Consider the following 24,806-nt stretch of genomic DNA (forward strand, 5'->3'; position numbering starts at 1 on the left):
CGTGGTGAGCGGGGTGGACCTGGACGGCTCCGCCAACTGCAAGAAGAAGAACAGAATGTCCCAGCCCATCCTGAAAGCCGTGGTCGAGGATAAAGAGAAGTTTTCGAGCCTGGGCAGGATAAAGGTGAGGTGCGCTGGGCGGTGATGCTGCAGCTCCGCAGGAGCGTGATTTGCTGACTGTACGTTTTTTTTTCAGTTTGCTTTATGCTAACGCAAAACTTCTCGTAGTTACTGCTGTTTAGTTAATGCTGTTTTCTTAGCGAGGTGTTGGAGGGACACGATTCTGTTGAAATCTGGGCAGCTCAGCACTGTGCTCGCGTTTCCTGCTGGATTCCCCAGCACACGGAGGGCTGCTCTCCCAACCGAACTCATGGCTTAAAAACCGCTTCCCAGAAAGGAGTAAACAGGAAAAAAAGAGACATTGTCCTAATAAACTCTGCCTGCTAGAGCAGAGACAGAAAAATGAACTTCTTCCTGCTCTCCTCTATCTGAGACATTGCTTCTAAATTACTTGTAAAAATCACTGTGTGGTTTTTAAATCGATAGAGACCACTTCAGTTATCTTAATTTTAATGCTTGCAAGTAAAAGCAGAATGCCTGTTTTTAAATCTTGGTTGTATCCCTTGGGAGAAGTAGGTAGATTTTAATTGCATGTTAATGCATTCAAATTAAGTTATAAAGACTTAACTGAAAATACTTTTTTGCTTGAACATATAGTGTTCATATTGTATTTCCTTATTTTTAAATAGAATTTGTTACTTTATGAAATACGTTCACAGATATCTGTGGAGTGTTTAGAACTGTGTAATAAACTATACCAGGCTGAGGGCTGATTCTGTAGCTATTAAAATGATGATCAGCTTTATGACAGTTTTCAGCCAAATTCAAAATTATGGTAATAGAAGCTTTTGTGAAAATGCTACAAGTGATGCAATAGGAATTGATCAAGTTGTGAACAACTGCAGAGTAGGAAGTGATTTGGTTTGGTAATAGACTTGAACAGTAAGTTATGTTTAGAATGGGAGGATGTCTCATTGTCCTGTCCTAACACACAGAGCTCTCTGCCAGAAGTGTTTTATTAGACTCTTAGCCCACAGGATATGTTGCACCAGAACAGCTGTTTGATTTCAGAGGTTTGTTTTGCTTTCAAGACGTTCACTTACAAAGTACTTACAGTGGGTGTTGTGTGCAGAGTGTGGAAGGGCAGCCACTCAGTCCTGGGCCTTGTGGCCTCCTAGGAAAGGCTGAGACAGTGGGATGAGGTGCAGGTTCACTGAACCCCTCTCAAACCAGTATATTGTGCTTTTGAAACACAGGGAAAATGAAACATTTTGGGAAAATGCATATAAACAATGCATGAGAGGAATTAAACTAGAGTAGCTTTCCACTTGCTGTGGTGAAACAGTTGTTTTTGTTGAACTCCTGTCCAACATCCAGAGTTTATAGGTTAGGGCCTGTTGATTTGGTGCCTAAGTGTTGAATAAAACAAGTTCTTGTTGCTGTGGTTCTTTTGCATTCTCTTTCTAACACAGATCTCTCTCTTTTCTGTTAAAACTACAGAAGATGCTGAAAGGCCAAGGGACATTCGATGGGGAAGGTAAGCCCTGTTCTGTACAGGCTGGCTGATCCCTGTGTCCCATGGGAAAGGAACTTCAGGGTCGGTTTTCACATTTCCTTCCTAGGAAGTCAAAGACTAAGTACCTTGCTTTTCAATAAACTGACTGAAATATTGGCCCTAAATATACTTCAGGGGTATTTTAAAGACTATAAAATGGCAGGCTAAAAATGGCAGGTTTATGTGAGGGGCTTCTTTTCCTCTCAACCTCCTGTCCCTCCCAAAAGATGAGCTCTTGGATGTGTCTGTCTCAGCCCTGACAGTTCTGTACAGTTCCTTGGGGAGTGGCCCCTCCAGGTGGGACTGCCTTCAGGCCTGTTCCCTGAGGCTCTCCCCAGGTGCAGGACATTATGGATGACTGGCAGGTTTGGGGTCACCCCTGCAGCTCACACCTGAGTCATTAGGCTCTGAGCTGCTGGGTCACACAGCTGGTTCTCTTTTCCTCAAGTGCTGGGGCAAATCCTTTGGCTCTGCCATCATTTTCCTTTTGTGCTACCTTGGCTTCAAGTTTAAGTGCCAGAAAAACATTATCCATGTATTAGCATTTTTGTGGTACTTATTAATTCTGGGCTTTGCCAAGTTTGCTGCTTTTCGCAATATTTCAACAAGAAAAAAAATCTTTCCTGGCTATGAGCTGTGGAAGTTTTATTGTAATAACTGCTACTCACTTGGCTTTTCTCTGCTTAATGCCTCCTTGAGCTCATCTCAGCTGCTGTGTTACCTTCCTCTTGTGTCTGTTTTCAGAACTCCCCACTGTGTTCTCTTTGCATCATCCCCTTTCCTACTCTTATTTTCTTCTCTCCTCCACTGTCTCCTAATGACGTTTTCTAAATTCTCTTCCAGTGGTTCCCTTCTGCCTTTGACTGATCCCAGCTAATGACTTTCTCTGCAGTGCCTCTCAGAATGCAGTGGCTGTACACAATTTCCTCTCTTGTACAGCCTGTACACACTTCCCAAAGAGCTGAGACAGAGGCCAGACCTTGTCCAACACTGGGGCTGGAGGGTCTGGGCAGGTGGGACAGGTCACCCCGCCAGGTGTGGGACCATGGGCTTGGGGCTGTGTGCAGAGCAGCCAGACCTTCCACTTTCCCCTTCTAGGGGAGGATTGGATGTTATCCAAAGCCTGGCCCATCTAAAAGTGCCTTTCAGAGCCCACTTGCTTAATGGCTTAATCTGTCTGTGGGTCATTGTGGTGTTGAATTTCTGTCCTTTCTGTCTGCTGTTGCAAAGGCTGTGTGACCAGGGAGGTTGGGAAGTGCACAGGGTGTGCTCCACACCTGGGCTTCTTTGCCACTGATAGTACTGGATTAATGATGACAGAACTCAAATAGGGTGTTTTGTCTTAAGGTTCATAGGCCTCGTGCTTACTCAGGAAAGCTTTGAATTTTCTATTTGGAGTAGTTCTGACCTTAATTCTGAAACTGGGATCGTTTCCTCCTCTTAGTGAAATGCAAAGACATTATTTAAAGCTGACAGAAAGGTGGTCATGGGCAGTGGCCTTGTGGTGGTCCTGAAGATGAAAATAGCTAGACCTCCAGATCAGTGACTGATCACTGACACAGTCCTGTTTTCTAATTGCTGGCTAATTGTAAAATAGGGTACAGCAAACCAAGGAAGAAAAAATTGGTTTTTGTTTTTTTCTTGACAAAGGCCACATCTGTTCTTTAATTCTGTCCGTGAGGATCTTTGGGAGTGGTACAGTGACCCATTGTCACTGTACTGCACCATTGTCCAGCCCAAATCAGATGCTATCTTTGTCTGGTGGAGTGGGGAGGCCACAGTGACACTTTGCTTTCTTTCATTGTTTAATTGTTACTTATAATTCTTAAGAGAGCAACTAAACCAACTTTCTAGCGATGACTGACACACTGTTGTTGTTTGACAGAAAATGCTGTTTTATATCAGAACTATAAGGAAAAGGCTCTGGACATAGATTCTGATGAAGAGTCTGAGCCCCGAGAGCAGAAATCGGATGACAAGGTTGTTTTTCACTACAAGCCCCTGAGGTCGACGTGGAGCCAGCTCTCTGTGGTGAGTGTGTGATCCTGCTGTGGCCAGAGACAGAGCTCAGGGTGGGCTCAAGCAAAGGCTTCTTACTTGCTGCTGCAGTTTTTGGCTGAAGTTTTTCATCTTCCTTTTCATTTCATAAGAACAACACGGGAGTCCTGAGCAATTACTGGTCTTTGTTTCACATAGAAAGCAGTGAAACCGAGAGAGTTCATTTTGGGGCCCTGTATTTGGCTAAGACACAACTTCACCAATTCGTTAAAAAAAGGGGTTGTGTGAGTTCACTATCAGGGTGAATTAGACTGAAGAAAAGTTAGTTACAAACAAGCTGCTGCTGAATTGTTCTAAATCACTCCACACCAGCTCTTAAGTTGACTCGAGTGCAGATGTTTAATGGAAACCATTCTGAAAAGCAGGGTGTTGAGCTGGTGGTGCTCTGCTGTCCCAGCACAGGCTGGGAAGCATCTGCAGGGGCTTTGGCTTAATGGCATTATTAAACAAAGTAAATTCAGCTGGTTTAATCAGTACTGCAGTCTTGCTGCCTTCCCTGCTGATAAACTGACAAATTACTGAGAACAGTTGATATTTTTACAGGTTTTTGCCCTACACATGATTTTGAGACTAAAGAAATTGTAAAAATTCTGTGTTTCTGGGGTTAATTTTATCCTTTGATCGTTTCTGTGGCTTCTGGAGGGATGTCCCTAAAATGAAGGCTTTGGGGTTGTTTTTTGGTTTTTGTTTATGTAGAATGTTGCCAGTCCTCATCTCTGCCATTAGAGAGATGATGCCATGACATGATCACCTTGGAGTGCTGGGGTTGCTGGCTGTCCACGTCTGTGCATGTTCCAGTAAATGAGTGATCAAGCCTCAGGGAGATCCCCTACGGGTCTTTAGATGGCCTGATTAGCAGAGCTGTCTTACAGATGCTGGTGACCTTTTGAAGTGTAAGATATTGAAATATGAATCCCCCTGATTCGATGATTATAAAGAAGGCAAGACGATGTGGTTTTGAAAAGATTTGCTCTAAGTTTTTTTTCAACAAATCAAATACTTTAAATATAGTTCATTTGCTCAGCGTTGCAAAAAAGTTTGGGTATAATGAAGTCAAATTGTTTTTTCTGCCTTCTGGGCAAACTAGCAGTTAAATGCTCACCAGCTGAGGTATTTTGGAAGAATGCTATTCAGTAATAATAATAATGATAATTTCAAATACTAATTTGTTGTGAGACAAAAATAGCACAGAGACCATCTCAGGAAGGGAACTGTCCCATTCTTCAGTTACAGAAACCAACTTGTTCTGTGCTGTTCGAGCACAGCAACTTGTGCACTGTCTGTACTTGGTTTACAAGGTTGGAAGTGGGGAGTAGGAGGGGAAAGGTGGTGCATGGAGAAACCAAAATCTGGCAGTCTGAGCCTCATAGTGACTGTGGTTGTAACTCTGGAAAAATTACGTGCTGTCAATGGGTATTAAAAAGTGAAAAAGTGAGTCTGGAGTTGTAGCAGGAAGTCAGCTGGAAAATGTCAGTCCTGGGTTTCAGCATATGTTAGGGAAGGAGGAGCATAATGTTTCTGGTGTTTGTTAGCAGTGCCTGTGCTGGGAGATGGAGGGGAGATGGCAGAGGGAACCCCTCTCTCTGCAGGAGGTTTCTTTGACCAGGCTCTGTTTGAGGACTAGTGAACTTCAGGCATGGAACTGTCAAATTCTTTATGATAATAGTAATAAAAAGGGTGTTTCTGCCTTCCTGCAGTGTACACACACATGTGAAACTGAGATTGATCTTGGTTGTGATTGTTTTCTCCTTGATTTGAAAAGCTGCTGTGAGTTGCTTTACAGAAGCACACTGTCCCTGTTCATGGCTGCTGCTTCTCTGTGCTTTGGCTGCCAGGGATCTGCCTGGTTTGACTGTCAGGGATCTCCAGGGCTCATCTCTGCAGGGGCTCTCATTTCTCTCCCTATACCAAAGGGCTTATCTTCAATTTGCTTTATGGTGCAGCCACTTTTTGTATTTCTCAAAGAAATATTTCCAGTGATGTTCCCTCCCTTCACCACCTCCTTATTTTGAGGGAACTTCTTGTTCCTAACCAGAGTTCACCTGTTGTCCTTTCATCCTTTCCTCCTCATCTCCATGGTTGAATCAGTCATAACTGAGTTGCTGAGGAAAAGCCAGTCCAATGTGATGACACACAGCATTAGTAGCTGTGCTGTTGGGCCTCTTCCAGTCCTTCTGGTCATGTTCTTGCCTTAAGCCTTTTGTTTGCATAGTGTCACAAATGTGATTTTTTTAAGGCTATTTCAATTAAAACATTTGGGACACTTCAAAATTAGGAATCGAAGTTTCTTTCACAGAAGTGCCTGAAATAGTCTCCATGTCTGGGCCTCTGTCTCTTTGGAAGTGTTGCTGCTGACTGGGAGTGTGAGGTTGGGCCGTTTGCTCACGGGATGAGCTCATGTGTACTTTGTGTGCTCACACCTGCGTGTGACAGTGGGCACGGGGCACAGCTGCCCTTGGGAACATGAGTTCACTCAGGGATGCCCATGGAGCTCCCTGGGCCTGAGCTCAGGCAGTGGGCACGGGGCACAGCTGCCCTTGGGAACATGAGTTCACTCAGGGATGCCCATGGAGCTCCCTGGGCCTGAGCTCAGGCAGTGGGCACGGGGCACAGCTGCCCTTGGGAACATGAGTTCACTGGGGTGCCCATGGAGCTCCCTGGGCCTGAGCAGTGCGTGTGTCAGCAGGGAGCACCTGTGGGATGTGTTCCCAGGTATTTCCTGTGTTGGTGTAGTTTTAGAAAAGTCTTCCACTGCATCCAGAAGAAGGTTGTGGTGTACCTGCCAGTGCCATTGCACTTCCTGGGGAGGGCTCTGAAACTTTCAGGTTGCTGACTGAAAGGTACTTTAATGGTTTAATAGACAGGCATTTAATTAGTTCTTGCTCGGTATCCAGGAGTGTCTGCTTGTGGTGCCGTGGGAATCTGTGACTTGTGTTCCAAAGAACAACTGCTCCAGCACTGGAATGTTGATATTATTTTCATAAGCACTCACCTGTGAGTCTCTGCTTTGGTGTGCATGCAAAAAAGTGTGGCACCTCTTACCCTGCTCCTCCTTTATTCCTGAGCCTGCTGTCCAGCTGTGTTGGGCTTGCTGGGCAGGAATAAAGTGAGGAATAATATATGCTTTAAAATTCCAGGGAACAGGTGGAGTAAGGAGAGAAAGCTGTTACTGATAGAACATTAGGAGCTTTTGGAGAATACTGAGGGAAGTGGGAGGAGGGAAGTGCATGTGAGGTCTCGTGGCCATGGCGTGTCTCTGTTCCACGTGTGTGCTGCTGTGGCTCTTTGCCTTCCCTGGTGTCCCTCCTGATTTGGGGTCCTGGGTTTAACACTCTGGGAATTGCAGGAAGCCAGGCCATCCTTGGTGCTTTGCTTTCTGGGTTTTTGGATTTTCGTTTTTTAACGTTCTCCTGTTAAATGACACAATATGTGTGATTTGCACCAGGAAAGAATAAACCTGAGGGATTCCATGTGCTTGCTTTCGTGGCAGTGCTCCTGGGTTTGTGTCTTGGGATAGTTTCTACTGAAATGATACAATTCTTTCAATAAGTCAAATATAGACATTGTTTTGATTTCTGCTGGTTCATTGCTGTCCCTGGAGTGGACTGATTATTTAGCTGCAATGTTTTGATAGTCCTGTATTATTTTTTTAAAATCACATTTTTCCCCAAGAGATTTTAAAAATAGCACTTTATTTCTTTTGCAGGTGAAGAAGAATGGATTGTCAGAAGCCATCAGCCAGGAGGAGAGGAAGAGGCAGGAGGTATCTCAGTAACCTGTGCTTGGGGCTGGTTGCTTGGGGCTGCACTGCTCACCTGCTTCAGTGCTCTGTTGACAAGGAGATAAGTTCATTGCTTGGCTTCCTGCCCTGGAGTGAAGTGTCCCCAGGGAGAGTAAATACACAACCCTGTCTGTTGCTGAGGTGCTGTGTCCCTGCCAGGGGGGGTCCAGCCTGGCAGTGTCACAGTCACTGCTGTGCCAGGGAAGGTGTGACATTAACCCCGAGATCACAGAGGGAGGAGGTGGCACGTGAATTTTTAAAGGCAATGAGGAACAAAGAGCAGCTTTTACAAAGGCCCTGAGTTGTAACTAACCCTGCTGGACATGAGAGCACTGTGTCCCTGCTGTGAGCTCTGCCCTGTCCCCTGACAGAGCCGGTGCCTCCCTGGCAGCGCCGCCACCAATGCACTGACCTGTTCTCTCTCTGTCTCCTTCCCCTTTGCTCCTTTTGTCCTCTTGATCCACTTTCCTCTTCCCCTGTGCTCCCTGTGTCCACTTTATCTGCTTTACCCTCCTTCCTCACCTACAGGGGCTATTTCAAAGGGGATGAGAGGTGTTGAAAGCATAGCCTGACCTAGCCAAGTGTATTCCTGCAGCTCCTGAGGTATGTCCGGCAGCAGGGAAGAAACAAGGTGTTTTCATTAGAAACACTGTAGCATTGGTACCTGCCCTGGTAACCTGTCCCAGTGTCCTCATTTCAATTCAGGATATACCTCAACCTCCTCCTGCTGGGAAGCTTTTGAGACACAAGGCACTGGTTTCAGTCATACCCTTCAGGAACCCTTAGTCTGGGTTTCCTGAAGCCATACTTGCAACCCAATCATACTTACATCTTTTCAAAGAGAACAAGTTCTTTGGATGCCTCTTACATGTAAAGTCTTTAATGTTACCAAAAATGTTTTCAAGCCTGAGGGTTTTTTATTTGAATATTAGAGGCCCATTCTTTCAGAGGGAGCCTAAATAAATATTCTTAAGCTGTAGTTGCATTATGAGGTTGTGCTATAGATGTATTTCTTTTAAACTGCCTTTTATTAACTATTCTTTATCTAGTCTTTAAACTGCTTTTTAGAGCCTATTAGATTATTTTATAATTATACCATAATACATTGTCACTGCAGAAAAATATATTTGTTTGTTTTCTGCCTTGATTAATGTCCATGTCCTGTGTTCATACACATCCCACTTTTCAGAACCCATTAGTGAGATGGGTCTGCATCTTTTGGCTAAAGAAAATATGTCATAGGTTGGAACTAAAATTATTTTCAGCACATCTTCTTTCCTTGCAAGCTGAAGCTCTGTGTGTGTGTGTACAAAGTGCAGTGTGCCCCTGGCCTCTTGAGAGTTCCTGTCCATTGGGGTGGACATCTGCTGACCTTGATATCATGGAATGAACCACAGCCTGGCTGCAAGTGCCATTCAGGAATTCTGCATCACCTGGAGCTGCCACCCAGCCCCTGGGTGTGCTGGGGTTCCTGTGTGTCACTCAGGATTGATTCTTAAACCTTCTTTATTTTTTATTCTCCAGAATGTGTTTGGGTCATGGTGAGATGATACTCCCTTCCTTACACTTTAGAAGCAAAGTGTCTTTCTTTGTCCCATTTATTTAATTTATTGTTACCAAACTGGGAAGAAGCCCATGAGGGACCTCAGCCTCGTGCCTCCAACCTCACCCCTGTGCTGTTGTGTTTGGGTATTTCTCCTTTGGTTTTAGAGGAGTTAGTAGCAGATAACTAATGAAATAGTAGATGCAAGTATCAACATTGGTTATATTGAGAACTATAAAGTTCTATTACCCATGTACCTTCAGACAACTGTAAATGTCTGAGAGCTGAATAGGTTTTTACATCAGAGATAAAAAAGTTCCAGTGGAACAAGTGTATGGATTTCAAAGTCAGAGGGTCCATCACCAGTTTGCTTTGTGTGCCAGCTGGTGGGAGGACCAGTGGGCTCTCATGGAGTGCAGGGGGGTGGGTCAGAGGGGTCAGGGACCCCTGGAGCTGTGCCTGTCCCGTGTCTGGTCACTGCCCACCCAGGGGACACCGGCTGCCACCCTGTCCTGGCCCCTCCTGTGCCTGATCCTGGTGCTGGAGGGACCCAAGGTGTCAGTGCTGGCCCAGCTCTGGGTCCAGGCTCCTCTCCTGCAGGGCTTGGCCTGTGCCCCAGGGACAGTCAGAACTGAGCAGCTGCTGGTCAGGAAGAGCAAAGGCAAGCAGGGCCTGGCCAGCAGTCGTGGGACTGATGGGAACCTTCCAGACAGACCACAGGAATGGACCTGTTCAAAACCAAACCCCAAAAAACAAACACCAAAAACCCCCAAACCCACCTCTCAGGAGTATGAGTGGGGAGTGGTCACACTTGGTCTGGAGTTGTCTTCAAACCCTCTGTTTGCAGTTGCATTGAAAACTCTGAATATAGACTTCTTAAAAAAGTCCTTTTTTCTAGTGTTAAATCACTTATTTCAAAGTAAGTGATGCAACTATCATGGAAGTGAATATTTATGTCATAATCTGTAGTTTACATGCAAAAACTTTGCTTTGCACCCCTCCTCAGCATTTCTTTTCTTTTAATTAAAAAAAGCCCAGTCACTAATAAGTCTTTTCTTTCCCCCCTCTACTTTGCAGGCAATATTTGAAGTGATTTCTTCTGAGCATTCTTACTTGCTGAGCTTGGAGATTCTGATCCGGATGTTTAAAAATTCCAGGGAACTGAGCCTCACAATGACCAAAACAGAGAGCCACCACCTCTTCTCCAACATCACGGATGTTTACGAAGCAAGCAAAAAGTAAGTGCAGCATTTCTGCTTTTAAAAGAATTATACAGCTTTAACATAGAAGCAAGTTTCTTGTTGGAAGCTGAAGTGACCATTTTACTGGTGACCATTTCTTCCCAAACTCGTGAAGTCCAGGCTGTGGCCTGGGGAAGGCACTGGGTGCTCTCAACTGTCTCTCTGGACAGCTCTGCGTGGGTCTCTCTACCTGTGGAACACAGAAGTGTTGGTTTTCTTTCACAGAGGGGCTCAGGGTTCAATAAGGAATCTGAATATTTTTTTCTTTGTGCCCTCTTCTTTTGTCTCCTGTGTAGAAATTGTCCTTCTTGTAGAAACTGTGATGTTGAAATCTGAATTCTTTAGCATTAAACCCTCATGTACCTTTGTGGAACTTGTGAAGTTTCATGTTCCCAGTTGTGGTAAAGTCCTTTTTAGCATTTTCTCTGAAACCCCATAAAGTCTGTGGAATTTGGCATCTGCTGGGCAGCAATTTGACTTTGTCTTCTGAAGGTTTTGGAGAACCAAGGTTTTGTTCCATGGATGTACCTGGGAGAGAGGCCGATGTGTTGTGCCAAGTGCAAACCCAGTGTAGGAGCTATAGGACAGGATTTGGATTTGGCTGGGGTGCTTTCCCTTTCCTCTGTTCCCTTTTCTCTCTCTCTCTTGTAGCTGAGGTCTTTTGCCAGGAGTTGGGTCTTGTGTGACCCCTCAGCCACCTCAGGAGTGGGTTGTACCCAGCAGTGGTGTCAGGGAATGCAGATTATCAACTCTGTATTTTCAAGGAAATGTACTTTTTAAAGGCTTCTCCTTACATGAAGTGTTTTTTGTAAAAGTAGAGTATGATGGGGGTGGGGAGAGCAGTATTTTGAGGGGAACTCTTAAAACCCTTTTGATTAACGGTCTTCAAAGGAAGTGGGAGGGGGAGAGAAAAAAAAAAAAGGAAAGCATGGAAAAATACCCCACTAGCCTAGAATTATAATCTCATTTTTTCTTGTCTGTAAAGCCCAATGGTTTAAGAACTTGGCTTTTTTTATAACTTGGAGTAAAAGCAGAAGTCGTAACTCCTTTTTACACTTAAATGAAAACATATTTTCTTTCCTGAATTATGCAATACTGTTAAACTGTAACAAAACTTTGTGCTGGCTTTGACCAACATCACTTGTGTAAATAATGGAAGTGATTTTAAACCAGAAACCTCTTTCTTGGTGTCTTTGAACTGTCTCTTTCTATTTTCAAGGTCTTTCAAGGCAGCAAAATCTATACTTTTGTTATAAAAGTGAGCATCTGTCCCATTCTGCTGTATTTTAAGCAGCCTTTACTTAAAAACATAAAACCTGAGTATGGGTGTAGTTACCAGTGGGTTTGGTTGCTCAGGCAAAAGTTGAGCTGAAGAATTGGAGCTGATAAAAATACTTTATAAAAGTACTTTAGTCAAAATTGCTAAAAGCTTCTATCTAGGAACTTTGCCTTGGAACATGTTTAGTGGAGACTGTCCAGAAACACCAGGATAGGCCTCTGGTGCATGACAGGGCCATTCCTGGGGGAACAAAGCTGCCTTTGTTGGAAGCAGAATGCAGGCAGCAGTCCTCCCTGCTCCTGGGAGCTCACTGGAATGTCTCTGACAGAGAGAGTGGAGCTGAATAATTTGGGCAGCACTCACTGGGTGTGCTTGTGGGAACCTCTTGGAAGGTGCTTCGGAGAGCTTCAGTCTTTCATTGTGTATCTGCCTGGGTGTGAGATCTGGGAGTTCAGAGGTGCTGGAGCTGAACTCCCACAGATCCAGGGGAGCCCTTGGGCTGGGCTGTGGGGATGCCTTGGGACAGCTCCGTGAGGAATGGGCTGAGCACTGAGAAATCAGTGGGGGGATGTGGGGCAAGAGAGGACACAGCTCCCCAGGAGCCTCCCTGGGGAAAGAGCAGCCACAGGGAAATCTGGGAAATGTCTTGAGGAACAGTTGGTCTGGCAGGTTAAATCACCAGGCTCCTAAGAGAAAGGAAAGCTTTAGCATTTGTGCCTCTGCCACCAGACCAACAAAAGGCAAAAAACTTCTATGGTCTCAGATGTGCTTTGGCAGAAAAAGACAGTAACAAAAGGATCTGGACAGGTTCTAACTGTAAACTCTGTCTTGATTTCTTTAGTGTGTGTTTGTGGGGGAGGTTTGCAGCTTGTCTGAGTATCCTAATTTAATTTTAAATGTGTGAATATATGTTAGGAACCAGGTAGGCTTCCTCACAGCGCTTTTTTTGTAAATTAGATTAACATATCACCTCTTTCCCACATACTTTATATGATAGAGATTCATTGCAGCCCTTGTGATCATTTGAGTGTATGTGTTGAATCAGTTAACAAGCATTAAAAACATTACTTTTAGAGAAAGCAGAGTTCTGTTGCTCAGTTTCTTTGACAGATTGCAAAAAACCACCCCAAAATCTGCATATAATACAAAAAGGGAAAATATGGTGAGTAGAGCCTGTGAGTCCAAAATACCTTTTCCCTCCCCTTTAAATTTTAGGTAGGTGCCCACAAAACACATTTATGGATTTGCATCATGCTGATGACTTGGGACAGTGCATTTATCCTGCTGTTTCCTTTGATTCCTTCCTCTCTGGGTTGTTCTGACACCTGCACTTGTTGCTGAACTCTGTGGCTTTAACTTGTAGGAGTTGTGTGTGCAGAGGGTTCTCCTGGCAGCTGGAATAGCTCTGGTTGCCCTGCACTGTTCCCTTGGGGTGCTGAACAGCAGCTTTACAAGGATGTGTAGTTGGGACTTGCATTCCTGGCCCAGGGATTGTTGTTTATAATTTGGTTTCTTTGTTGGAGACAGGATTAGATACATGACTCCAGTGCTCAGGAACAGCAGATCTGACCAGGATTGCTCTGCCCTCAGCTCATCTCAGCTGTGTGACTGTAGCTGTGCATTTTAGTTGATTTTCAATTGCAGTTGCTGAAGCTTGGCAATATTATCAGTGTTTGTCAGATGAAGGGTGGTTCAATTGCTATTTTAAATTTACAAAACCAGTATTCTGGAACAGTGACCATTAGAGTCTTTTTTGGTTTGCCTCTCTCTCTCAGGAATTCTGGGAACTTTTTCTTGCCTATCTGCTCTTCATCTGCACAGTGTCCTCTCAGTGTCTCTGTGTGTTACTGCTGCCAGAATTATCCTGACAAATTAATTGTCTCTGTGTCCCTCTCTGACTCCAAAGCTCTGTACTGTCACTGATCTTCCTGTGCAGAGGTAGCACACAAGGTCTGTGACTGTGTCCCAGATTCCTGGGAGGAGACTCACTGTCAGGTCCCCTCAGAACTTTTCCTCTTCTCACTGGATTACTTTTCAAAACTCTCCTGTCAGTCCTTGCTCTAGTTCCAGTTCAGTCCTTTGTGTTCAGTTTCTTTTTTGTGGCTATTATTAGGTATTTTTGGAGATAATTCTTCTTTCTCTATCTCAGGCCCTCAGCCCATGAACTGCCACTTCTCCCTCTAATTGCCTTGCAAGGGCTGGTTTTAACATTAACAGGATAGCTAGTTTTTTAAAAATAAAAACACCCAAACCCCAGAGTTTCCCTCAGTGGTGACTTAAGATGGTTTCTGTTACCCAGCAACGGATAGTTTTGGCATCAGCTAAACCCAGTTTCTTTTGAGCTGAACCATTGCCAGAGCAGCTCCAGTGTCCTCAGGTGTGGGCCCACAGTGATGCTGGGGACTGGCCTGGAGAGGAGGGGCAGGGACAGGAGCTGTGGGAGCTCCGTGGCCAGAACTATGGTGTGGAGCTGCCAGCTGCCCTGACAGCTATTTGTACTGAAACCCATTCCTGTATGATGGAAACATATTCTCTGTTTAAAGAAGAAAACAAAGAAATCATCCCAGGGCAGCATTTGCAGCTGATTTCTTGCAGCCTGTGGCTCTTCTGTGACCCACCCTCTGCACAGAGTGATTTATGTGAATACTTGTGTTTGAGGACAGTAGAACAAAAGTACTTAAAACCTGTAAAGCCTTCCAGCTGTAACCCAAACTGTGTTTGTCCTGTAGGTCCCTTCCTGCAGAGCACTGGGGTCACAATCTCTGGGACTGCCCACACAGACCCTCTGAAGCCACTGGGCTTTGCTGGTGGGGCTTGCAGGGCTGTTGTGGGAGCAGTTTAGGGATCTCTCACCAATATTTAGATTTACTGTTGCTGCAGGAAACACAAAATAGACTAACTGTGTTTATCTGGGTGTTCCTTTGGCAGTAAAGTAGGTGGAGGTTCAGCAGTTCTGGGACTCACATCTCAGCTTTCCTTGGGCAGAGCCTGATGCAGAGGGAAGCAGCAGCTTCTCTTGGCTGGGGCTGAGCGAGATCAGTGTGGTTTGAGATCTGCCACTGCCCTTCTTGCACAACAAATGTGCAGCTTTGAGAAGGCACCAAGGTGTTGGTAAGCCTGGAAAGCTCTGTGTTCAGCCAGGCTGTCAGGGGAAGGATGGATGTGTGTCCCCCTGGCTCCTCTCAGGGACTCTGGGCTCAATGTGCTGTGTTTAAATGAGATTTCAAACCTGCAGTTCCTGAGCTGGAGGCTGTCCCTGCACACACAGGAGCTGGGCTCAGGCCTGCCCATTGCTCTGGGAGCAGTGAAGTGGGTCTGTGGGGTTTGTACCAGGGGAATGTCCCCTACCAGGGTGGGATGTGCTGCTCCTATGGATGTGGCTGTGTCAGTAGGAACATCATGGATACAGACGTTTATTTGAACGTTTTAGAGGAGAAGCAGCTTTGTGTGCAGCAGTCAAACCCTGTGGCTCTCTCCCTGGTTTTAGGCTTGTGGGATGTTTTGCTGCCCTGGATGATGGCTGCAGAGGGGCAGGGAAGGGGCTGCAGAGGGGCAGGGAAGGGGCTGCAGAGCCCGGGGTGGCACAGGGAGGATCCAGCAGCACTGGGGGCTGTGTCCTGCCCTTGGCTATCCCGTGACAGGCACTGCTGCTCCCCCTGCTGAAAGCACCTCCCGGGGCCGTCCAACCTGCCCTCTGGCCTTGCCCTTGTCTGGAGCTTCAGCGTGGGCACCTTGGTGGGGAGATGAGCCTGGCAGTGTTTGTGGTGTGGCACAGCCTCGGGGGTGCCCAGGGCAGCACCCGCTGGCTCTGAGGGCTGGGGGCAGGAGCCTGGGGGGAATTTGTCATTGGAAATGAAAATAAATTCCACACTTTCCCTGCAGAGTTTGCTGGGCACTCTAAGTCACTGCTGTTTCTAGCTGAGGTGGAGAGTTTCCCAAGGCAAAGCAATGCTTAATTGATGTTTTTATATGATTCATATTCTTATATGAGCAACAATGGATTAGTTCTGTTGTGTTACAGCAGCACCAGTGTTTGCAGGGACTGAGGGATTGCAGGTGCCAGCCCAGGTTTGGAGAGTTCAGTGGGCATTGCCCAGTAAAAGGTGTTTTATGGGCTGTTGGCTGTGCGGGGTTTGGTGTAATATTTATGTGTGTAGATACAGGTTGGTTTCCATTATTTAGGTTTTTGTAAAAGCTCTGATTATGATTCAGCATAAAAATTCTATGGAAAAAATGATGGATTTTTTCACATTTTTACTATTTTAAATCCCCCTCCCCTTCCCCAAATAACCAGAGTGATGCAGATGTTCAGCTTCTGTTCCTGGTGAGAAGATTCACATTTGGAGAGTCTAATCAGAAATCTTTATTACTTTTATCTGAAGTTATCTGAAATTGGCAATTGTTATTCCAGTTCCCTTATCTCTGGGAGGAGGAAGGTGAATTGTGCTCTCTGCCACTGCAGTGGATTGTTTCTGTTCCTGGGTGGCCTTGTGGCAGCAGCAGCACTCGAGCTGAGTGCAGGACAGTCTGCCTTGTGTCAGACACCAGGCCTGATAACCTCACAAACTGAGCAACAATTCTTAATCCAGTGCAGCCTAATTTTGGAATATGCAGATGGTAGGATCCAGTATTTGTGGGAATGTAAGTCCTGCTCATTTATCCAGGGGTGAAGGGAGAGTAAATGTTGAGGAGAAACATTGGCCAGAACGGACCCTGGGCTGTGCTGGAGCAGAACTCTGTGGTGGGACTTGGGCAGTTGGGCACGAGCTGTTGGGGCCCTGCAGAGGTGGGCTGTGGGGAACTGGGGCTGCTCCTGGAGCGTGTGGGTCTGTGACTGTACACCCCAATTAACACCCCAATTAACGGGAGTCCTGGAGGAGCTGGGAGCTGTCGGTCCTGGATAAAGCAGTGCCAGTGAGGAGGAATGAACAGCCTGAGGGAATTGCCTGAGCAAGTGTCAGAAGTTGTTCCTGGGGGTCATTCCAGGAGCTGATCTGCCCGGAGACAAGGGAAGAGCCTTTCCAGGAGCCACCAGAGCTGTGAGGAGGAAACTGTTGGCACACAGGGCAGAGCCAGCACTGCCAGAGCTCCGGTGTCTCTGGAGCTTGTGCTGGACACAAACAAACAGGGAATGAGCTAAACCTGCAGTCCTGGATTTGGCCCTCAGCCTTTAGGGGAGGGGCTGGAGTGGTACAGATTGGATGTTTCTTTTAAACAACATAAGGGCAAGATGAGGGAAATCAAATTCTGTCCTGTGATGCTGTTTGACTTCCACTTAATTGGATGTAACTTCAACCTGAAAAGTTCTGGAATTAACAGAAACAGATTCTTTAAATAAATCCTTCTGGTATTCAGCAAAAAAAGCATCACACAGCACAGCTAATTCCTAGTTGGTTAAATTGAATTTAATCACTCCATCCTTCAGTCCTGAGATGTGACAGAATATGTCCTAAATTTATAAGTGAAAGGGTTTATGATGTGTCTGATTCACTGATTGTATCTAGGAATTAGCAGATTGGATGTGAAAAACCACAACCTTTGATTCAAGCTTCAGTGCATGATTTCCTTGTAGTACATGTTGGGGGGATGGACTTGGGGGTGCTGCTTCTCTCTGCCCCTCTATTCCCTTTTTTCTTTATCCCAGATTTTTACGAATCTTACAGTGACTGTGTCTGATGTCATTGATGAAGCACCAGATAAATTCTAAAAGTGGAAGTTGTGGCCCAGCAGGGTCCAACACTTTGTCAGGGTGCCATAACCCAGCAGGAAACTCTGGATTTCCTCATTTCCTGAGCACAGTAAATTGGCAGCAGTGGGAGGTTCTCCCAGCTGTAAATATGTCTGAGCAGAGTGAGGAATCCCAGTTCCTGGTGGGCAGTGGTGGGAATCTGTTGTGGTTCATGAGAAATTGCAGACTCTGTGACTTGGAGACTCTCTTTTATTTCATTTTTTAATTGTTTTTTTACCTTCTTGAACCCCAGTGACACTTGAGGCAGCTCTTGCCTTCAGTGTGTGTCCCTGGAGCTCTGGGAGCAGTGAGTGGGATGTCCTGACCCTCAACCCAAATCCACAGCACAGTGGACAACTTGGAATATGTTGTGCTTTGAGAGGATGGGGGGGCAGAGGGTGTGGGGACTCTGCCCTTCAGAGGTGAGAAGGCTGTTAAAGAGCACTACTGAGAGGGGAAGGGAAGGGGGAAGCTGTAGTAGGGCAGGTGGTGCCTCTTTGTGCTACCCTGTTTTCCATGAAATGCCAACACAAACATCAGCCAGTGCATGTGCAGTTACTGTGTCCAAACTTAACAAAACCAGACAAAATCCAAAATGGGACAAAATCCCCTGGATTGTCCTGACTCTGTGACTGACCCAGTGGGAGCCTGGCAGCCACTGAGTGCAGCAGCTGCCTCTGGAAAATACCTTAACTTAGTTAACCCCTGTTCCTACACACGTGGGTGATCAGCTGCTGTTCATCCTGTTCTCCTCCTCTCACAGGTTTGAGGTGTGTTTGCAAAACAGACTCTGCAGAACATCAGTGGCACACTTGAAAAAAGGTGACAGATTAGAAGAGCCACTGTTAGTGATGAGAAAATGGAATAAAGGGCTGAAATGAAAGAAAACAGGTTTCAAAATATTTGAACTTGATGTAGGATCATGAGTCCCAAGTATTTCACTAATGTTTTCTCTACTATGTGAGAATTTTTCACAAGCTCATTGACTCCAGGGAGTTGAGGATTCTGGCAGTGAATCCTAATGTACAAAGGCTGTGGCCAGGGCTGGTGAGATATTGTCAGCAGCTCTGCATGTGTGAGGATGGCACTGGTGTGCTGTGGGGGGAATTGTGGGGACCTGCAGAGCTGGTCTGTGTGAGCTCTTACTCCCCAGACAGGGAGAGGTTTCTAGCGAGTGCGGTGGAAATCAAGGCTCGTGCTGTGGGAAAGTTAAGAGTGCCAAAAGGAGTGGGAAGCTTCCAGAGGCCAAAGAGACTTCCATATGGGACAACAAGCATGGTTAGGGGAGGAGCCAGCAGAGGATTTTGGGTTCTGTGCCCGTTTTCAGTGTTTCCAATCTGTGTTTGGTTCCAGGGGTGGGTTGGAGGATGTGAAACATGAGCATCATGTCCCCCTCTGCCAACCATGGCTTTTGTCTTTGGCTCAGCAGTCACACAGACCTTGATTTCATTGAGCACTTCTGGTGTTGTGCTGCCTTTAATTGCAAGAGGAAATGTGTTAATGTGTGTTTGAAGTAGTTTCATTTCTTTTCCAACCCCATTTCTGGAAATTCTGGTCTGACCAGCTCAGTGATGCTGTTTGGGTTCTGGCACTGGGAGAGTGGGAATTGCCTCTGCCAACACTGCTGCTGAGCTGCCAGGGAACACCAACCCCTGGATTTGTGTCCTGTCAGGATTTCCCTCGCTGCCCTGCCAAAGGAGGGATGATCTCACCCTGTCACCAACCGTTCCAGTTGTCATTAGTTTGTAAAGTCCCGGCTCGTGGAGGTGAAGTGGGAAATGCCATGAGAGTAAGATGCTGTTTTCTTGTCAAAGTGAGGAACCCATTTCCTCTTCCCAGGTTCTTTGAAGAGCTGGAAGCGAGGCACCAGAACAACATCTTCATCGATGACATCAGTGACATCGTGGAGAAACACGCGGGCTCCTCCTTCGACCCCTACGTGAAGTACTGCACCAACGAGGTGTACCAGCAGCGCACCCTGCAGAGGCTGCTGTGAGCACCCGGGGCTGGCACTGCACCACCACCTGTGCTGGGAGGGAGGGGGAGGCTCTGCAGCTGGGTGCAAAACCTGGGGCTCCCAGCATGTGCTGACAGGCTGAGCTGGCCCTGCACGCTCCTCCAAGGAGTGGGGGCTCGCTGGGCTGCACAGCCCAACCCTGCCGTGGTCACAGGGGTTGGTTCCCTTTCCTCCATCGGTTCAGTGTCCCACGGGCTCCCCTGGGTCTGCCCTCACAGCCAGGGATGGCAGTGCCTGAGCTTGGTGTCAGTGCCGGGCTTAGGTGATCCAGCTCCTGCAAACCACGTTTCCCTGGCAATGAAACCAGGATTTATTTGAGATCTGGCGATTTGCACAATTATTTGGTAAAACACCATTTAATCCTCTCCCTCTTTTCCCCCAGAGCCACAAATCCAGCGTTTAAGGAGGTGCTGTCCCGGATCGAGTCCCACGAGGATTGCAGGAATTTGCCCATGATCTCCTTCCTCATCCTCCCCATGCAGAGAGTCACTCGTCTCCCCTTACTGATGGATGTGAGAACAGCTATTTCTCTGTTTTTCCTTGATACATGTTCCTTCAGTGTTCACATGCTCTCATACTCAATTCCTGGTTCGTTCCAGTCTCTCCACATCTTCCCCCTTGTGCCAGTCCAGGGCTGTATGTCCTGGGCTGTGGATTATGGAGTCCTGCTGCATTTGTTTGCTGGCTGTGACTGGTCCCTCCTGCTCCTGACCCCCATTCACAAGTTAAAGATTTGGACATTCTAATAGGAAAATTGTACAGTAAAGGTCACAATAATTTTGAAACCAAGGAGGCTCCAGCACAGAAATTGTCTGTAGTGGAACTCCATTCCCGAAGGATGAACTCCATTCCCAAGGGCAGGGGAGCTGTGTGAGGGTGGCACTGAGCTGTCCCTCCCTGTGCAGTGACTGGGGAGCCCGGGAGTGTGATGGAAGTGCCAGGAGTGTTGGTGCCACAGTTCACACCAGGGCTTGTGGCAGTTCAGGTGAGGTGCCAGAACCAGAGGAGGAGCTGGAACACCCAACTGGGATCCAGGCTCAGAGTCCAGCTCTGGTAGGAACCAGAGACAGGACTGATGATTTGGTTCTGTAGGTTTGCAAATTGGACACTGATTAATTTGATCACCTGGGCAGTTTGTTCATGGACTCTGAGTTCTCTGTGGGTTGCAGTCTGTGCTGCTTGGTCCTCTGAAGTAACTGATGTTTTATTTCAGACCATTTGCCAGAAAACACCCAAGGATTCAGCAAAATATGAGAACTGCAAGCAGGCTCTAAAAGAAGTCAGCAAGGTACATTCTTAAGTGCTCACTGAAATTTTTCTCTGTAGAATTTTTCCTGCTTTGACTGTTTTCCTTCCTGAATCACCCTCCAGGCCTTTGTCATTTCAGAAACCCACCAGAGAATTGACTGCTTTGGGGTTTTGTTGGTCACTTGAGAATTAATTTTCATGTTTATCGTTCACCTGTTTCATTGTGTAGTTGGACAAATGTATTGTGTTTCATGCCAGTTGTTCCAACAGAAAGCCCAGGGTGGACTGTGTGTATCACAAACCCCAGAACAGTGTCCTGACAGTAAAGAAAGTCTGAATCTTCTGAGCAGACTTAACTGAACCAGCTGCCCTGCTGTCAGTGCTTCAGAGCTGCTCTCCTCTAGTCAGGGTTTTCTGCCAGGAGTCAGTGGTGGGAGATGAGCAGGAGTCCAGTTTGCAGGCACAGACTACATTACAACAACAGTGACTTGGATAATAAATGTGGGTCCTTCCCTCTGAACCTGTGCAAGCAGATTATCCCTTGTTTTGATTAATTGTTGGGAAATTCCAATTGATCTGCTTAATGTATTTATATTCTAGAAAAGACACCTCTTTAAAACAGAACATGGGGGTATGAAAAGAAAACTGGGGTTTTTTGCCTCCCAAGATCTCAGCATTTCAGGAGCTGTAGTGTATCATGGGCTGATGTGAGATGGGAAGTGCTGGGTGTTGTTTAGTAGAACAAAAAGCTGCTTCTCTGCTTGCTGGGGCTGGACATTACCTTGGCCCTTGAACATTCCTGTGCACTGTGAGGGAAAAGGGGTGGGTTTTGTGCAATAATAATGCAGGTGGGAGGAGCACTGAGGCATAAAACCTCCACATTGCTGTATTTAAGAAGGGCCCCTGGGGATGGGTTTTACACCAGAATTACTGGTTATTACTTGGGAAAAGAACCCAGACTGGTGCCACTGGTGCTGCTGGGTGTGTGTGTGGGAGCAGAGCGTGGCTGGAGCAGGGGAGGGCTGTGTGTGGAGCTGATCCTTCCCCTGGAGCAGAGCACTGTGGCCCTGCTCAGCCAGAACCTGGGCTGGGCTCTGCACCACTGCCCCTGAATAACCAGTTCCCAGGGTCCTGGGGGGCTGTGGGGGTCAGGGGTCTTGGGGTCAGGGCCGGGTGTGGGGCCAGCCCTGGGCACCCATGGACACCCTCTGGGGGTGACCCAGCCTGGAGTGTCACTGCTGGGGGGTTGTGCCTCCCTGGAAGTGCCTTTCCTGAGGGAACAGCAGTTGGTGCAGTCCCTGAGCCCAGCTCAGCCCTGTCTCGTTCCCAGCTGGTCCGTCTGTGCAACGAGGGCGCTCGGAAGATGGAGAGGACGGAGATGATGTACACCATTAACTCCCAGCTGGAATTCAAAATCAAGGTATGGGCAGGAGGATATTTCTGACCATTTCATTGACACAGGAAGCAGTGGAATTCTTACCGTGTTGTCATATCCCACAGTGATTCTTGCAAAGAAACCATCTGATGTGTCAGGACAAAAATTAAAATTTTGGTCAAGTATTTTGATCATTTCTAGTAGAAGGTGACACTACAGCGCAAGGGTTTTGAATATATACTGAAATAAGAGTATTCTTTGCTGTAAAAATTAAGCTGCTGTGAAGATTTTGGCATTAGGAGATGCTGCTCAGTGCTGAGGTGTTCTCATGTACCTGATGGGCAAAATGTCCTGGGACAAAGCTTCCAGGCCAGGGAAGGATCCTGGGGATGTTTGTCCTTTCTCTTAAGGGTGGGACATCTCAGGTTTCTGTTAAAAAATCATCTCCAGTCAGTCTTTGTGGTAGGAATAACCAGCAGACCCAGTCATATATAGCAGGGGGTTTATTGGACATTGAAGATCTTTCTTCAAGTACATTTATTGTTTTCTGTTCAATGTTTGCTGAAATCCCATTTCTGTCCTGAGTGTCTGACACTGTTACACAGTGAGGATTCCTTTGAGAGAAGATTGTTTCATTACCAGACGTGTAGTGAGTGGAGGTTCATGGTTTTAAAAGTGTGGCTCTTGGAGGGTCAGGCATGGGGGAAACGCTGCCTCCAAAAAGAGGTTTTTCAACTTGTCCAAAGGATTTTTATTCTCTAATTTTGACTAAAAATTGAAACAGTACTAATATTTACGTAGAGCAACAGCAACAACAAATAAAACACTTCTGGCCAAGTGCCATTTCCTGACAGTGGTGATACCATACTCAGGTGAGCCCAGCCCAGTGCTGGGGCTGAGCCCCTCTCTGGGGGCTCAGTTCCCAATCCCAGGAGCCCCTCGGGGGTTCCTGTCCCTTCCCTCGGGACGGGGGCTCTGTCCATCCCCTCTCTGGGGGAGCAGCTCGTGCTGGTGCTGGGGCAGCAACAGCAGCTCTGGGGGCTTTGTCCTTCTGTGCTTTTATGGGAGAATTTTCCTTTGTGCATCCCAAATGCAGCCTGTGGTGGCTCAGGCCCTGTCTGGTCGGAGGAGTTGCCAGCTGGCAGAGGAAGCCCCACTTTGGCCAGGGCTCAAGGCATTTTTCAGTTCTGAGAGCCTGTTTTCTGTAGCAGGGAGATGGTGCACGTGATGTGCTCCTTTGGCAATTAAGGAAAAATTAAAGTAAAACCAAGCTGCCTCTGGAATAGAGTCAATTAGGAAAATGGGATGAACTCACTTGGAGTACAGATTAGAGGAATTTTTAGTTCATCCTCAAATAGAACTTTGTAAAATATTTTTTGCTTGTAAACCAATCATCATGGGGCTGTAATTCTGTTTTATAACCATTATAAATTAGTTAAAGTATTTTTGTTCTTGCCCAGCCTCAGAGTGTTTGGAGATTTTTGTTTATTATTTTGTTAGATGTAACTGTGGAGAATTTCATGGGAGCACAAGAGAAGCAACTCAGATCTTGTGTCACTTTTGTACGTGGCACATCTCTGGAACTGAGTTTTTAATCAAGGTTCAGAAGTTCTTCAACTTTTCATCTTTAGCAGCAGAGAAGTTGTGGGGGGTTATTTTTGGGAGTTCCTGTTTTGTTCTTCCACGAGCAGGGTCCCAGTCCCAGCTGGGCTGGGTTTGGCTCAGCCCCTGGGCAGGTACAGGCAGGGTTGGCTCAACTCAGGGATTAAGGGATGCACAAAGGCAGTTCATGCAGAATGGGAAGGAGCTGACAGGCTGCATGAAGGGGGTGTTTTAAAAGCATGTGAGAGGTGCTTAAATGAGGGGGAAACAGGCAGCTGTGTTCATTAGTGTGGCCCTTCCCTGGGCTGTGTCACAGCCTCAGAGAGGCTCTGTGTGACCAGGACACACAGTCTCACATCTCCCTTTGTGGTCATGCACAGAGAAAAAAAAGGGCCTTCTGTGGGCTCTGTTTCTCCTGCAGTTGGGAATAATTTGGGTTAATAAATCCAGACCTTCACATCAGGCAGCTCAGACCCTCTGTGGCTTTGCTGCAGGTGTTGGTCCTCACCCAGAGAGAAACTGTAGAATCCTTCATTCTCCATATTAAATAAAGCCTGCCAGTGGGCAGGACTTGAAGGGCTCCTATTGAGAACAGCAGTCCATGGGAACACATCAGAGGTGTGGGGTGGTAACAGCCTTGGAAGGAAGAAGGTTCTACCTGCACCTGCTGGGGGGTGAAGGTTTGTGCAAACCTGGCTGAGTGTCCCGGGTGACACTGGCACAGGGAGTGTCTCCGGGAGGCACCGGGAGCACAGTCCAGTGTGCACAGGTGCCTCAGGAGCCAGCCACAAACACATTCCTGGAAGACAGGCTCGGTTTTACTGCCCTCGGGAGGTCTCACAGTCTGTTCCACCCCAAGTGTGACCAGTCAGGTCTGTTCATTTTTACTTTTGGTGAGCAATGATCAGGTGCCCGAGTGATTCCCAGGTATTTGCAGCTGTTACCTGTGTGTTGTAGGAGTGCTGGAGGTCCCTTAAACCGTGGTAACCCCTTTGTGATCTCTGAGCTCTGAGTTTATTCAAGCATCTTCCCCAAATACATCATACTCCAGTCTCTGATTTTTTTAAAATATCTCTCTCTACATTTGAAGGACTAAAATGTGATTTTCTTGCCTTGCAGCCCTTTCCACTGGTTTCCTCTTCACGGTGGTTGGTGAAAAGGGGCGAATTAACAGCGTATGTAGAAGACACTGGACTTTTTTCCAAAAGAACCTCTAAGCAGCAGGTCTACTTCTTCCTCTTCAATGATGTCCTCATCATCACCAAGAAGAAGAGGTAAGAGCTTCACCAGTATAAAACTGCCTTTGTGTTCAGCTCCTC

The 24,806-nt window shown here is 46.7% G+C and overlaps 1 protein-coding gene across 1 annotated transcript in view; it reads left to right on the plus strand.

The window, feature by feature from the left end:
* Nucleotides 1-7: 7 nt before the first annotated feature.
* ARHGEF26 (Rho guanine nucleotide exchange factor 26) overlaps nucleotides 8-24,806 on the plus strand; it is a 31,087-nt gene continuing 6,288 nt past the window's right edge. The window contains exons 1-10 of the mRNA XM_018079277.2: nucleotides 8-124; nucleotides 1,561-1,597; nucleotides 3,501-3,646; nucleotides 7,380-7,436; nucleotides 10,075-10,235; nucleotides 19,085-19,237; nucleotides 19,645-19,774; nucleotides 20,476-20,550; nucleotides 21,841-21,930; nucleotides 24,607-24,761. Coding sequence (XP_017934766.1) covers nucleotides 56-124; nucleotides 1,561-1,597; nucleotides 3,501-3,646; nucleotides 7,380-7,436; nucleotides 10,075-10,235; nucleotides 19,085-19,237; nucleotides 19,645-19,774; nucleotides 20,476-20,550; nucleotides 21,841-21,930; nucleotides 24,607-24,761 — 1,073 coding nt within the window. The 5' untranslated portion in view covers nucleotides 8-55. The remainder of the gene's footprint in view (nucleotides 125-1,560; nucleotides 1,598-3,500; nucleotides 3,647-7,379; nucleotides 7,437-10,074; nucleotides 10,236-19,084; nucleotides 19,238-19,644; nucleotides 19,775-20,475; nucleotides 20,551-21,840; nucleotides 21,931-24,606; nucleotides 24,762-24,806) is intronic.

This window comes from Manacus vitellinus, unplaced genomic scaffold, assembly GCF_001715985.3.
Source record: "Manacus vitellinus isolate BGI_N305 unplaced genomic scaffold, ASM171598v3 scaffold_45_pilon, whole genome shotgun sequence".
Lineage (NCBI taxonomy): Eukaryota > Metazoa > Chordata > Aves > Passeriformes > Pipridae > Manacus > Manacus vitellinus.